Raw genomic sequence first — 16989 nt, forward strand, 5'->3', positions numbered from 1 at the left:
TCAAAGTCTGTCGCGCGACGAATGAAACGCGACCATGTGTGGAATATATGTCTGGATCTTATTATTCGGTCTTCGGGGTTGGGGGGAGAGAGGAAAAAAAAAGAAAAATAACATTTCCTTTCGCCGGGGTATGCACGTAATTTACGTGTACGGTATCCTCAGGGTGCAATTATAACTAAGAATTTGTGTGTTTGCATTCCATTGTCAGGCATATCAGGCCCAGCCGCGCGTTTTACCAAAAAATAAAAGTAAAAAAAAAAGAAGAGCAGAGCAAGCGGGTTAGTTCGCGATCGTGCGCATCCACCGTTCATCGATCAGCAACCTCTCCCTTGCTCCTCATCCTCGAAAGCATCCTTCAAGTACCTGAGGGCTGTCAGCCAGTGGGAATAGTCGACCAGTCCGGCGGCGGGGTCTCTCAGGCTGAGTCCCTCACGGCCGACGCCGGGGCCCAAATCAAAACGCACTCCAGCCACGGTTGTTTCAACCTCGGCCTCGGGACCCCTGCTAGGTACCGTGACAACAGAAAACACCGTCTAACTTTCTACTCAGGTGGGCAAAGTGTGATTTTCGGTCAGCACACGGCGACGCAAGCCACGCTATCTTTCTATTTCAATTCTTTCGACCGTCGCGTCGTTTCGCACTCGATCGAATCGATTGTTATTACAGACTAAGCTAAACTATTCGAGTTTCGCAGACAAAATTAATTATTCCGTTGTCCTTGCTTCGTTTTACTTTCTCGTCGTTCCTTCCTGCGTATCGTGAAACTATTTTCGTATCGAGCCCAGGATTCGTCGGGTTGCGGAATATTGTACGGCCAACGCGAACTTTTATTTCTACCTCGAATACGCAGCTCGTCGAAAGACAACCATTTTTGCAATAGACGGTCACTCGTGCATTTTGCTATGAAATATTGTGACACGCTCGTTTCGCAAACTCTTCCATCGGTGAACGTATTCCGCAATATCTGAGGACCTTCGTCCGTTCCACTACTGTCCGCCATTTTTTCTTTACACCAATACATTAGCATGTCTCCGGCGAGCGAACGCAATCGGATCATTTTCCAATTTAAAAATAGACGAACCATCTAATACTACGTCTATCGTCGGTTAAAATTATTCTATTCAAACTGTTCTATACAAATTCCTATACAAATAATCGGTCGAATCGCTAATCTGTTAGTAAACTGATATAATCTTTTGGATTTTCTCAGCTTCGAGTTCTTCGATTCCCCTCGGCAATTACTACAGTGTCTTCGCTATTGACAGTATTTTTTCCAAAACCCAAGTGATCTTAAAACCCGCCGGGCTGGTGAACAGTAGAGACGGTTAATGTAATTGTTAAACAATAGCCAAGAAGAACAGACACACACACGTGAAGGCAGAGTAATAAGTGGTTTTTAAGCTCGACGATCGGTTCGTTTACCTAATGTACTTCCGGTGCTCGTTTACCGGTACGAAGTACTCTTCGTACGAATCTGCTGGAACCTCGCAGGCCTCTTGGCCCTTTTGAAGATTGTTGCCCGCGTAAGGCCTCATCGACACCAATTCCAGATTCACAGCCTCGATTTGTTCCTTCTTTCCGGTGTCTGCGAAAAACGGGAAATACTTTAACAGCGTTGCAGTAGGCGTGTAACCGGTTTTCGTTTTTCGGTAGTGCGCGAAAGAAAACCTCGTTCCTTGAATAAATTAATTGGTCACCCCGTGTTCTTGGGGATACCGGAGTCATAGTGGACCTGACCATCGACTAAATACTCGACAGAAAACCGGTAGGGTGAGGACATTTTACACCCAAGTCAAACTTAACCCAGACCTCGGTTATAAATGTTTCGTTTAGTCCAGTGGTTAAATAATTTAACAAAAAAATATCGTCGATTCTCACCGTTCATCTGGATGCTTGTCGCGCTATTATTGAGGAAGCTCGCGTCGTTGTTGTTTCCATTTCCATGGACGCCGTTCAGTTTAGGTTCGACGACTGTCTTATCGTTGCTCTCGGGTAGATCGATTTTTGTTTCGGTTTTGTAATGCGGATCCGGACTGGTTCTTCCGGGTTCCACGTAGTGCTGCGACACGAACGATCGTTGGTGGCCATTTTCCATCGGTGTGCCCTCCGACACCGACTTGCGATCCTGGTCCAAGGTCACTTGTTGCTGGCCATCGTCCACCTTCGCTTCGGTAGCGCAGTCTTCTTCGCTTGTGAACGCCGGATTGTCCATACCATCGGCCGTCGACATCTCACGATTGCTTGGCCCTCACCTGATAACGTGGACCCGCTATCGACTCTCATGCGTCTCGATTCTACGACAGAAACAGAAAGGGTTTACCTTCCACGAAACGAAAGTATTCTTTCCACGAAGCAAAGTTTAAAAGATACCCGACCATCGACTATAATTACCGAATTAAATTGTGGCAATTACCGATTCTCGTTCCATCGGTAAATTGTACATATCGCGTACATAAAAGAGCAACAAGCCGCAAACAGTCGGCTCGATCTGGTGAACACAGTAATAAAAGAATTTTCACATTCCCTGATTCGAAGGTCGAAGCAGACTATATTTTTATACGATGGACGTTTGACAGTTTCACTTTTTCCCTCGAGGGAAAATAGCTAGTATAAGACGACTCGAAGCAGTTTTCTATTCTTCCGATCACTGTGTTCCACGATATCGGAAACACCTATCCAAGTTTCTGTTTCGTTGCCGATTGGCTAAGTTTTCAATGACCGATTTCGCGCGGTGTGTAATTTATCGTTGGTGAAACTGGACGTAAGTTGATCTGATTTTTCTATAAGCGAGCCGGCTGTGCTGTGATCCGGAAATCCCCAGCGCATAATCAATAAACAGGAACGAAAAACAAACGAGTTTTCTATTTTATCGTGCAAGGACGTACTTTCCATCCGCGATTGAGTCAAACTTCTATACAGGGTGTTCGGCCACCCTTGGGAAAAATTTTAATGAGAGATTCTAGAGGCCAAAATAACACGAAAATCAAGAATACCAATTTGTTGATGAAGGCTTCGTTAAAAAGTTATTAACGTTCAAAGTTCCGCGGGTACTGAATTTTTCTCTAGAAAGTGGGTAGGATTTCGGGGGTATGTGTATTCACCAAAAATGACTGTAATTGATCCCCGCAACCGAAAATAATTTTTTCAGAATGATTTGATATATTTTAATTTAATTTTTTAATAACTTTTTAACGAAGCCTTAGTCAAGAAATTGATATTCTTGATTTTCACTCGCATTAAAATTTTTCCCAGGGGTGGTCGAACACCCTGTATAGGGTTTCCATTTTTAATTTACGTGGAAAATCTAAAAATATGTTTAGACAAGCCAAGAATCTTTACATTGTTTTCGTGACAGTGCACAATTTATCACTGACCATTATGTTAATCGTAGAACCGTGCTTATTATTATCGCACAAGTGTAACCATAGTTTATAATACTAGAACACGATGCTAATTACAGCCAGCTTGCTTCGGTCACGGTGTCTGTGCTGCGCTTTAATTAATTCGCCTGATTTTTTTTTATGATCCAGGCATTCTAACGCGAAGATCGCGCGATAACGTCGTCTAAAATGCAGTCCGCCGCGCGCTTCTCAGTGATCGCGGTAACGCGGACAAATTATTAAATCCCGATTTAGAACTAAATGCAAATCAGTTCTCAACTGACACGTGTTATTAGGGTCACCTAGCTTCCTGAGGCAAAACATCATATTCGAGTGTTGCAATATCGTTGCGGAATCTTTCCCGGAAAATTTCCTAAGAATTTCAGTAAAAAGTTGACGGTATCCGCGACAGACGCCACGATGACGGACTTTAACGTCACTTCAGAACTATGACGTCATGGGTGAAGCGAGTTTGAATCTTCACACGAGACGGCGAGACGGACGTGAGAACCGTGAGACATCCTGTCCGCGTTCCTTTTCGATATTCTTTCCTGCTCGTCTTCCGAAACACGCCCTTGACATTCTTTAACAATCGAGCGACGTGTAATATGCAGTAATATTCCGATTATCCGGTATATTGGGGACTGGGGCAATGCCGGATAATTGAACTATACCTACATATGAAGTCATCAAAACGAGAAATATAATATTTCTGGCCATACATTATAGTTTCGGTAAAAAATTCTCTTCTCGAAACTGCGTACGAATTCGGGGGTATGTCTATTCACCAAAAATTATTGAAATTGACCCTAGCAACTAAAATTTCAGCATCTACCACCTGTCGATTATTCTTATAAATGTGTTTTTGATTTTTCGAAAGAATAATCTGTACTCGATCTTTAATTTCGTTGATTTACTCAAAGTTTAAAAATTTTAAACAACTTAAACTGGAGATTCAAAGATTGTCTTTGTATTTTTTAGCGATTTTTTCTCGTCTCGTGGTCCTCTGGCCAAGTTCTCTGCATCCCTTCTTCGCAACCGTTCGTTTTCTGCGAACCTCCCACCGCCCTTTCGCGAGAGTCACGGTCTTCTCCGCTTTTTTACCTCGATTTTACTGAAACGTCACGCCAATAAAAAGGTTCGAGACAAGAAACGAAGCAGGATAAGCCGCGGTTCTTAAAAAGCCGACCGCAAACGGAGCAATCTTTGTCTCTGTTGGATGTCCTTTTATTAAGCCCATCCGAGACCCAAACATTAATTAGATCTGTAACAAAAATTAATCAGAGGAGCGAACCTCTTCGTCACTGTTGCTAGATATAAACTAACGTCGATCAACCGACAGTCCCATCGTTTTTCATAAAATAAAAATTGAACTATAGTAAATTCACGGAGGAAATAAACACGAAATTTATTCGATCTATTTTAAAATGTAGATTACTGGTAATTATAGGTTTCCATTCGTTAGAAGAAAAAATATTTGCTTAAAACTACTTGGGAAGGTCGGTCTAGTATCAGTTTCCTGCCCACACGCAAGCTACAACGCATTAGCTTCTGAATCGTAGCCAATAACTTTCGAGGTTCGAGGTTACGTCAAGATCTCTCGAGAGACTTCTTCTTTGCTCAAGTACCGTTTCAGAAACCTAAACCCTGTCGTCGTGATATATTGAAAGTAAAGGAACCTGCAAGATGGCTATGATAATGTCAAACTGAACCGCGTTGTATCCGGTGGGAATTCCACGACACCCTGTAGACTATGATCGGATCTTTTCCTCGTTAAAGTTCCGTTTCGTATCGTGTATATCAATACTACTTTCTGATATCGATATCCGTCGAATGTTTATAGTTTCGATGCAAGAATCGAAGAAAAACAAGTTTCGAACGATGCGTACACTCAAAGTCAGACGTTTTAAATCCAGCATTTCTCGTCTAAAAAGCTACTTTACTTTTTCAAGTGGTGGCCACGATGGCGTACTTATTTCCTAGGACTTCCGAGACACCCGATAGGGCACGGTCGGACCTCCTGGTCGCTCAAGTTCGGTTTCAGAAATGTAAAATTAGCCGCAACGATAGGTCGAAAGCAAAGGAAACGTGGGCGAGGATTAGGACGAGTCTAGCGGGTGGTATCCAGCGGTAATCCTTTCTAAGGACTTCCGAGACACCCTATAGGCTACGGTCAGACGAACGAACGTGTTCGAGCGTATACGTGTAAACGTTGCAGGCATATACTGCACCGAAAGCGGTTGACCCTGAGAGAGCCAGGCACAAAGGACTGATTCACCCCAGGGCCAGAGTGAAGTCCTCAGGAGAAGCCTCGGCGTTCACTCAGGTCGACTTCGTTGGCTTTGCTTCTGCGCAAGTGACATAATCTTGCCAGACGTTCGACTATCGTCGCGGTTTTCCATTTAACTACCGGTTCGCCGTGATTTGCAACGTAATTGTTGATCGCTGATTCCCTGCGACCAACGAGATTACCATTCCCGAGTATGTTTAACGCACAGTGGGTCAGGATCGACGGCACGATCAAGCAAGGGATGATTTATCGCGTCGATTATGCTCACAATGCGAAATAAAATAGTACCGATAAATAAATATTTAACGAAGAAAATCTAAAAAGACTAAGCAATAATTAACCACCTTAGAATTGGACGTCACAATTTTTAAAAGAAGTTTCTCCTGCGTGTTTCAGAACGGACTAGTCGAACGACACAAATGCTATTAAGGTAATTAATTACACGAGTGCGATGGGAACTTTAAGGACTTGGTCGTTGTACTCCAGAACATAACCGAAGAGAAAATGTGTATTTAAGGTAGAAATTTACAGTGCAATAAAACTGCACAAACTGTAACAGTAATTATTCAACTATTTTAATCTGTCGGTTTCCCCATTTTTGCCCACGCGATTTAGTATTATAGTGAAAGTGTCTTGATCCTACGAAAAGAAACGTTTGTACGGTGCATACTTTTTTCACTCACACTCTGCGAAACGAACGTTTGAGCGACTCAATTGGAAACGAACCCATACAAATTTCACATACGAGAACGGTAGATAAATAGTGCCGTATTGCTATTTAATCCTTAAACTACCACGAAAGCGAGCAAGAAGTTACGTCCAAATAATTCGCTAAATAATAGGCTTAAAGTAGTTCTCAGCAACAAATTCCAGTTATTTACTCCACTATAAGTCATGTAAAATTTATTCAATTAACGAATTCTTCTTGTTGCTTTCGGAATTGAAATTGTTTTTATAGTTCTGGTACTCAACGGTCGTCTAGTTTTCTCAGTCTCGTCAACGACCATTAACATTACACGTAATCGCGGTGACTCGATATCCGAGGCTCGTTTAAATAAGTTTACGTGGATTTCTACGTGTGGTTTTTAACCAACCGGAGGATGATGTAGAAGGAAACGACTTCGCTTCGAAGCAAACGCGATTATCCAGAAACCAGAAAAGGCTTCGTGGATGTCATTAAAGGACATTCTCCAACGACATTGCCTATAATTTATGAGGTTTACCTCCTGATAACGTTTCGCTCTGCCGAGCCCGAAGACTTTCACCTTGATCGTAATCGACAGGAAACCTTGCGCAACTTTTCTGCATTATCTATGCATACCAGACGTTTGGTAGAAACCGAAATTCAACACGCTCTATTAGCACACCTCCGATCGTTCGTTATTTTTTCCACGTCGATCGCTCGCGAAAACTCACCGCGATTCCTCGCCATTATTCGCGCGTGGAAGGAATTTAAAAGTCATCGATCCGCGTTATCCAATAATTACACAACGGATAAAATTTATGTTTCTTCGGTGTCAACGTCTCGAACGAAAATTTGATTATATAAAAAAATATGTAGGGTGAATTTGATCTATGAAAGTTTTTCAGGGACTTGATCGTGTTTCCGATCGATAGCCATATTATGTAATAAAGGGTTAAGAAGACGAGGTGCACGTCGGTTGAAACGGAACGATTATCTCGTGCATTGACCCGACGCATCGAAGCGTCTGTGACCTTTAATTGGTCGTCTCGTTGCTGTCGCCAGTATTAATAATGAAAGATTACATCTCCCACTGTTTGAACTATATTGCCAGCCATCGGTCTTAAAGTTTGCAGTACCGTAACGCGAATTTCTTTCACGCAATATTTCCTCACGCTTGTTCGATAATCCTCCAATTAATGCCCTGGTACCTTAAATTCAATCGGCGTGTGGCAACGTTCCGTCTCATTATCGTTCGTAACGCGATGGATAATTAAAATATTATGCCATTAGCCGTGTGCATCCGTGCAACGCACAAAATCATAAGGTGTAATTAAAGATAACAACGCGATCCAGGAATTTGTCAACTCGTAAGTGTAATCGTAAGGTGAATGACACTTTCCGATCGACTTAGTATCAACATAGTTCACGGACCTCTGTCTTTTGTGCGCGAGTGCGCGAAACATCTGCGTGTAATTACACGCGAGACAATGCGGCCCAACATTTTTGCAAGTGCATGTGCAACGCTCCAACGCCTTCGCGCTTTCTTTCATCGCGATCTTACGTTGCGTCACTTTGGGGACGCCGGGTTTTCGTCGATCAAAGAGAGGAATTCTCTTGTAATGGTTCTTGTCTATCTGATAAATCAAAAGTACAATATTTCAAGAATAATCTCGCGAAATTGTAGGATCTAATTTGCAGAAGTAACGAAGCCACAACCTCTACGTGAAATCGCGACCGAAAGCAAAGATTCATAGATCGATCCATCGTGTGGGCACTGGACACGAAGGGTTAAAGCCTCTGGAAAAATGCATACTGCTCGGTTATGCGTGCCAGTAGACTCTGCATAAAAGACAGATCGTGTAATTGCGTGCGAAACGGTCGTAGAACGCTTGGAAATCAGGGACCTTATTGTGGGCGGTCGCCGCGACGCAGGAAAAGGTGGATACCTTCCCGGCGTGTTTCGAACCCTTACAACGTCTAATGGTCATTCTCTACGGCCCTGGCTTTGCCTAATAATACCTACGAGAGTACGGATTCGCCGGTAAGATAATATCCTCTTCTCGAATGACGAACATTCCGTGCGAGGAAATCGCGACGCGATTCTGATTCATGAAACTCTCTTGGATCGTTTGGCTTCAAAAAAGTGCATTACAAACCCTGGAGAAAATATTTAGCGGGGACATAGAGACTGACAGTGACAAATATTTTAGGAGAATTAGAGGATCCGTGCGCAGTAAATCGCCGGATTATTTTGGGGGGCTCCAAAGAAAAAGAAGCAGCTCGAAGTAAAGCGATTTGAAAGAATTAAAAGATGATGGGTACAAGCAAAAAGTGTTTCATCATTCGCGATTTGAATATTATCCCCGCAGATTCTTAGTAGTTACGGGGATAAACGCAGGAAGAAAATCCCCGTAAATCCGTAATTACGTCCATTGTCCAAGCACGGAACTTGATTACCTCCGACGCGAACGAAGAGTTAGGAACTATTGTATGCTTAATTGCAAGTGTAACCGTTCAATTTCATGCTGTCTCGATAATACGGCCACCCTATTGTGCATAAACCTCGAACGGCCGAACAATAAACAGGATATTTTCAAAGTGTGTTAAAAGTATACCGGGTATGGCAGGTTTTTAATTGCAGGCGCTGTGTAATCGTTGCTAAATAACCTGATCGCAAGAACTGCTAATTAACTATCAAACGACGTCAATTTTTAAATTATCGATGCTTAAACGTATAATTTGTTATAATTTCTTCCCGTCTAAACATTCGAGAAAATGAGTATCTTTGATCTCGAAAGCAGCAATTCATTGTTCCTAGTATTAACTTTTTGTTACATAATAAATTCGAGAAAAAGGGATATCGGCTCGTTAATTGAACGAGCTGCAAAACACGGTAACGAGAAACTAACTGCGCAGACGTTTGTTCGAGTTCTTGATTGCTAGGCGTATCTCATTTATCGGTAAAAATATTGATCTTTAATGGATGACTTCGGCGTGGAAAAGCTGGAGAGGTGAAAGTTTAGAAACACCAATCGGTGCAACGTGCATCGTAAAACTTGGAATGCTTCTAGTCGCGGAGTTTAGGCAAAAGTGAAACCTAAAAACGGAATGCGTTAAAAACTAGTTTGCGCACGCATAAATTACACGTGCCACGGGAGACATAACGCCCGTTCTAAGCGCTTGTCGATCCATGTATTGTGCAACGATGCTCTCCAGTGTTTCTTAAATGTCAGACAGCTATCCTGTAACGCTTCGATTCTCTCTTCCTCAAAACTGGTATTCATTTTTTACTCGGTTTTTCTATTTTCTTACCCATTACAGACGCTAGAGTTGCAACTCTGTTCTTTGAGTTGTTCAATATTCAAAATCATTTTATACTATTTGAGCTTGAGTTCTAATAACAGCCTCGCCTTATAACGCAATACTAATCACTACTTTTATAGATTTCTTCCGTGGATACTCGGTACTTGATTCCACTTTGTATGTAATTCTAGTGCAATAAAGGCGATTGGCTGGTAATATGGTAGGTTCATAAAACCTGTAAAACAGTTTGTAAAACAATACAGTGGATTGTAACATTACTATTATTATATTCCGACGAGGATTCAAACCAGTTATTGAAATGCAACTTATTGTTTCTAGATTGTAATCTAATAGTAGAGATCCCAGTTTCCCTATAATTTTTCGGCAAGTGATCGTATTATCAAGGATTTGAATTAATTTGTTTCAGTGGTATATCGATGGAAGACTGAGAAATTTGGAATCGATGGAAGTAAATGTTTTCTAATGGATACTCGGCCGGCTGCAGAGTGCATTTGCCGGCAGGCATTCCGAGTGACCTTTCTACCACACGAAGGCAGCCGACAGCAGGATGATGATGATGATGATAGTGTTGGTCTCTGCAAGGCGCATCCTCGCAAGTCGACAACCTATACTCTTGCTTCCATGTTCAGGGAAGGGGTTCGTGTTACTCAAGATACTTTACTTTCTACATTCCTCGCGAGACAATACGTACACCCACGCAACTTGCTCGTGTACCTGTCTGTGCAATCAGACAGTATTATCCGGGTTGCCTTAGTATAGATCACTTTTCGAAAAACCTTTATTTTTATCAAAATTATTCTCTAAAAGAATTTTAGTCTTTAGACGTCCAGAATACTCGATTTCTAAAGGTGTACATTTTTTCGAAGACGCAGTTGTAACAGTACCCCCCTAATCTCTGTCATGTGGGTTGCAGCAAGGCAGATCAGTGTAGAGTTTCAGGCAGCGTTAATGATATAATCAGATGAAGGTTTTAACTGATAAATATGGAATTTCTGGGGAAGATTGACGAAATGAATAATTTCGGTAAAGTAACCGTTAACATTATAATCGTATAACGCGAAGGTATCTTTTAACACGGCAGGGTTTATTTATAAATATAAAATGTTCCTACTCGTTGCATGGTCAAGTCTATCCCGTAGAACCGACTCGAAGTTCCGGTTCTGTCGGATGAATTACCATACAACAACACCGAACCGGAATTAATCCAATCGATTTCCACCAATACAACGTATCCCCGCGAGATTTCACGACGATACTTTCGCTCGACAATTATCTATAAGCGGCGTGGCAAGGTTAGCCGCGTACGCCTGATGAGATGTTCGATTAATTTGCCTCGGGCCACCTTTTTATTCCGCCTCGCGCACGCTATCCCGTCGACTCGTTAATTTGTTACATCGTAATACACCGGTATCGTCGCTATTACAGCGAAACGATAGTAATTGCGCGCGCGCGATCATCGATAAATCAGTATTCGCGGCAACATACCACCACGAGATCACGCTGCTCCGTATTTGCTTTTATAGCAACTCCCAATTGATATTCTTCTTTTCTGGCATCCAAATTTTACACAAATATTCAGTCAATAGAGTTGTTTGAATTAGAATTACTTTAAAGTTCGCATTTCTTCTGTCCTTTCCAGTTGTACTAAAATACCAAACAGTTTCTTAGTTTCTTTTGCCAACAAATCCTATAGAATAAGAATCGCTTGTCACGGTAGAATAAACTTAGGACGGCCGTCATAGGGACATTTATACCCAGTATAAATATACGCCTAGTCCTAAATGGATAGAATAGTGCATATAAGCTTCCTCTGGACAGTGTGCCGACAAGTGATTGTCACGACATGCAATAAACTCGGCGTTGAAATCACCGGTTGCTCGTCTGCCACGCATCGAAGTCTCCGACGCCTGGTACTCGACGCTCGCCTATCATCGATTAAAGCAACCTTTCCTTCCTCCTTCACGGAACAATTCTTTTGCGAATCTACGCTCGGTAAACATTCGAATTCGTATTAATAATTAATCAACGATTACATCTTCTAAAGAAGATGTAATATAAATCTGCAAGTAAACTTTTTATATCCATTCTCTTGACTATACACGGAAAGAGAAACTAAAAAAGAACGTACACAATCCTAACGATGCAATTATCGACGTTTATGTCATACAAAATGGAAACGGAAGCCGTAATAAAGTAGGAGGATAAATGTGGGTTATTGAATTCTCGTTTCGTTCGGAATGAGGTGAGAATAATTGTAGGAGTTTACTCCGTAGAATATCTTCATCTCTGCGATCCGCTGAGCGCATACTTTGCTTACATAACTTGATCCTAACGAAGACAATCATGAATACGCAACGAAAACGCGTAATTCTTTCGACAAAAAAGTCCACCGTGATACGCCACGAAAAAACCTATTGCGCTCGGTTCTGTCATTTTTCTTCTGCATTTCATTCTTAAACGTGACGTTAGATTTTCCGGAGATAGACAATCATAATTACTGGAGCCTCGGTTCTGTAATTACGATGGTATTATTGCATGCTGGATCGTCTTAGTAGTCTCTTGCAGTTAATCAAATTTATATTTCGACACTAGAATTTTTAAACGTTACAATGTTTGATTTTACACAAAATTTCAAACTGATGATATTTCGAAGCATCAGAATTAATTTGACATTATAATCAGACATTTTCCTCGAGTCTAAAAATATCTATCGACCAAAACATTTATCGAAGCCGGCAGATTTCAATGGCATTGTTCGCGGTGTCAACGAAATTGTTTCGCAGACACAATTCTATCTCGTGCAATGGAATACGATGACTTAAAGAGGATTGCAACGGAAACGATAAATTAGCAAAATATTCGCAGCGGCACGTTGATGCAAAGAGAGACAATAGATCGGCGAGACAGGGCCCACTGGTAGGTTAACGGGTTCTAAAGCTATTCTAATTAATAGTTTCATCGAGAGAACATGGTGGGGCATGAATGGAACGCAAAACCAACGCTTTATAGGCTGATTTATGTAGATGAATATTACGCGACTTCTCATGTTATAGGAATGCGATTTCCTTTTTATGTTACGTCAGATGTTATCGTCCTTAGGGCTTTGAAAAATCGTATTAACAAAACGTTTAATTTATAAGGTCCTCTTTTATTTACGATATCAAGTAATCGACAGTCGTATTTTTGCCAGACGATTTATGGAGGAAACGTAAATTTTCTGCATCTCCGTTATTTGCTTCTGCGCAACGGAAGAAATTACATTGAATCATCGGTTGTGGTCACGCTCGATCTCTTTCAATTTTTAAATTTCATCCCGTTCTGCATACATGCTTCACGCATGAACAATGCAACCACAGTCATAAGTATGAACGTGCGTAGCCTTTCGAGCGTATAAATAAAACATCGACACGTTGTCCGTTTTGCAAACTAAAAAAAAAAATGTACATTCCAATCGGTTATCCATTTATACATGTATGTAAATATTAGTGCACGTACACAATTGCCCAAGAAAAGTTACGAGCAACCTGTGACGGCCTCACACTCGCCCAGAGGATACATTTTCTCCGCTATTACTTCTTGCCGTTGGTTGTCTCTTTAAACTTACACTTGTTACGCCCAAAGTTTCACGAAAGATAATCAAATTCAACATAAATCACTAACGAATAATATTTACGAGTTCTGGAAATTTAAATATAAAATAACCAAAAGAATTTAAATGCTTCCCAAGAAATTTATTTTGAATATTTATGGCAAAAACGTATTCAGACTCAAAGTAAACGGTGTGGTTTGTAATAAATAATAGGTGTTTCCTATAGTCGATACCATCTACGAGCAAAAACGAAATCGAAGCTGAAACTAATCCACGTATCGTACTCTTATGACGTGCGGTTATGATTTCTCGTTGAATTATTTATTATGAAAATCGAAGGTGCGTGTAGCGAATCTAAGGACCTTCAGCTTATTATACAAGTATATGCACGCTTCTCCGTATCGTTCATGTTCGTGATATCGACCTAGTTATTATTCTCGAATGCAGAGTTGCGGATATATGTATATATTTTCATTTGAATTAGCTTTACAATGACCAGATTCATGCGCAACACGTTCTGAAGTTTAACGATTCGCGCGAAATATTAAATCGATGGAGATTCCCCAATACCAGTTTCTAGCGTAATGAAAATCCATAAACGATCAAATACGGAATCGAAGAGAGTTTAAATTCGATTAAACATTTACAGCGAGGTTCGGTGTGCATAGTGGTTGAATATTTAATGCATTGCGGAGTTCTATATTGTGCATACGTGTTTCCAATGGCGGTTATGGCTATCGTGAACGCAAGGAGACACGCGGATACACACTTCCATGTACCCACGCGTGTTTCTGAGGAGCGATCTTTTGCGAGTGTGAGTTGGCAAGGCCCCTGGGGCCTGTACACGAGCTACCGGTGCTGCAAGTCTACCTGTCCCACTTTCTAATCAAACCAATCCAACTTGGTCCAGTCCTCTGTTCCTGTCTCCATGTCGGATGGTCTTTCGAATATCTGTCGTGCACGAAACGTCGGAATTCCAATCGCGCCTACAATTTTCTTTTATTCCAATTATTAAACGGCCTCGTACCTCAGTCGCCACTCCTAGAACAAGTTGGATTTCACGTCAGACCTCGCTTCCCCCGCAATTTTCCTTTCCGAACACTCTTCCATGGATCTAATCTTCTTAAACTTACCTTTTATTAATTACCAAAATTAGTTATCGTGTTCAAGTCGTTTTCACCTTGCGTGAATTGTTTACATATGTTCTTGCGCTTTAAAATGTTTTATGTTCCTCGTATTACGTGTTCTACACTCTCGTTTTTATGTTAGAATCGAGAGATTGTGTCACAAGTAACTAAGATAGTTGCTTTACCAGAACTGGAATCTTCTTTTTAACCCAGATTATCAAGGTTCGATTACGTAAAATAGGATTTCGCAGACATTCCTTAGCCTCGGAACGTCGGACCTCGAATTTTCTTCTGTAACCTGAATCATCAAGGTTCGACTATGCAAAATTGTGTTCGGCAGGTATTTTGAAATCCCGAAACGTTAGAAACTCTAATATTATTCTGAACAAATGCATAACGTCGACGACGTTGGGATTTCCAGCAGAAACATTGAAACCATGATTAATGAGAAGCAACGTCTAAGAATAGAACAAATAATTGCGTTTACTGGATTAAAATCTCGTATAATCGATGCAATTAATTGTACTTCCATGTATCAATTCTTTACGAACTAGATCGATATCCATTTAATTGCTCGAATCAAGGCTGGATTTTTTTACTTATTTTTTCATTTGAATTCCATTTTACCGCGCCACGAATCGTCGAAACAATGATAAATTTCTATCGCGTCGATATTCAATCGGTTCGATCCAAAACGAGTTTCTATCCGTAATCCAAGTGAGCGTGCTTTGTCGAAACTGTCGCCGGTTGAAATTTTTCGCCAGTCGAACGTATCGCAATCGAACTGTATCGATGTACAGGCGTTCCGACATGCCAACTGTACGTTTCGTTACGAAGAGAAAGGAATTCATGGTCTACGAAAGCAACTCTACATATATGTAGCTGTTCGCGATTTAATTAATATTATATCTGATAAATTTGACCATTTGGAATACCTAATGTCGTACACGCGACGGGCCTCCTTGCACATTTTTGCATTTAAAAGTATTCGTTCATTAACGAATCGTTCGGCGAAAAAAAATATGTTTTCTTTTCCCCTTTCGAAAGTGGCTTTCTAATGTAAACTGATATTTCGCGGAAACGACTCGATCATCTACAAAAACTTCCCACCTATCGAGATAATTCGTTAGTAATGTGCACGTATGTACGTATTTTGATCTGGAGGGCCAATTTTTAAGCCTTGTTCGGTAATTTTTGTTTTATCTTATTTTGAGGCGCGGTAAAATAATTCACGGATCGACGAAAGGTTTATTGGGTACGATGTTCAATGTCGAAAAACAAGAGATGCAAAATGTGTACACAGAAGGTCGAAACGGCGTCTCTGGAATTGAAATTTACGAGGAAGCGGCGCGATTCTGTTCGAGGGGAGAAGCGCGTGCCCGGCATAATTATTTCCAGCTTATTTACCGTGTAACGAGTCTCGCACGACTACAGAGACACCTTGACTTGTCTTTGCTTTATTTTCTTCGCTCCGCCTCTGGTCACCTATCGACATTACTGATTAGCAAAGGAGAACGTCCGTCTCTCTAATCGTAACTCTCGATCTTTCGACTTAGTCGAGCGCGTTACATTATTTAGATCGCAGCTGCGCGCTAAATAATATCATCCAACTATAGAAAACTAAAAACTTTCCTTCGTTTCGCGCAATCGTGTTTATTCATACTTGTGTACTTTTTCTAATATTTTGTTCAGTCTTGCAATTAGATTTAATTACTATTTAGGATCGAGTAATTGATTTAATTTTTCGAGAGAAATCTCCGTTGTTTTCTTCAACCGTTTCTCGAATGTTACGGCTAAAAGAATGTCGAGTATCGATGAAATAATTATCGGTGCTGTAGAGCCGACCCGAAATTCCGCGTTCGACGATTCGATCGGTCGACTCTTTTCCTTTCTACATTATAATAGCGAGCGAGCTCAAACACCTCGAGAAGAGAAAGACATTTCACTTGTAGCCGGTCAATATTCGTGAAATTGAACACGTAACAACGTGAAATCGTTCGTGTCGTGAAAGTTCCTACGCTGGTCTCGCTGGTTTCAGTTCCCTCGAACACGGAAAGGGCCATCGAGGCCCGAATTCGCGCCGATGAATAAATAGAATCTGGTCCCGCGAATTAATCGTCCGATAATTTCTGGTGTTAAATCAGCCTTCGGTGGACGTTGAGCAGCCGAGATTTCTCTTTCGAGGCTCGGGTCGTTTAGTCGCGATTCCGATAAAAGTTGAATAATGGCCAGACGTGTACAGCGCACGCGCATTCTGCATTCTGACGGCGGCGCGCAACGCCGAGCTATGCGAACCGGCTGACGCCCGTGGAATTTAATTTAATAGCCATAAACGGTCGCGAACGACACCGACAGCTTGGCAAAATGAAAGTACGCTCGGACATCGAGTGACGGAGAGAGGAAAGATAGAACGACCTTGCTGTGACGAGTTTAATGCGAACTGGGCGCGACCATAGACGATCGTTTTCGATTTCATTCAGGCGATCCATTCGACCCTTCGATCCCTGTACTCTGTCCAACGAGATTAGCCAGAACGAATAAACAAACGGTCGAACCCTTTCATCAGGAACTCTTATAAACGCTGCAAAATTTTC

The 16989-nt window shown here is 41.5% G+C and overlaps 1 protein-coding gene across 2 annotated transcripts in view; it reads right to left on the bottom strand.

The window, feature by feature from the left end:
• Positions 1-16989, bottom strand: part of LOC143341610 (uncharacterized) — a 38626-nt gene that overhangs the window by 9125 nt on the left and 12512 nt on the right. The window contains exons 2-4 of one of the 2 annotated variants that reach the window (XM_076764558.1): positions 1879-2294; positions 1423-1585; positions 364-504 (exon numbers count right to left, since the gene is read on the bottom strand). In XM_076764558.1, the coding sequence (XP_076620673.1) occupies positions 364-504; positions 1423-1585; positions 1879-2230 (656 nt within the window). In that variant the 5' untranslated portion in view covers positions 2231-2294. The remainder of the gene's footprint in view (positions 1-363; positions 505-1422; positions 1586-1878; positions 2295-16989) is intronic. The other variant, XM_076764559.1, reaches the window with a different exon arrangement.

The sequence above is a fragment of the Colletes latitarsis genome, chromosome 5, assembly GCF_051014445.1.
Source record: "Colletes latitarsis isolate SP2378_abdomen chromosome 5, iyColLati1, whole genome shotgun sequence".
Classification (NCBI taxonomy): domain Eukaryota; kingdom Metazoa; phylum Arthropoda; class Insecta; order Hymenoptera; family Colletidae; genus Colletes; species Colletes latitarsis.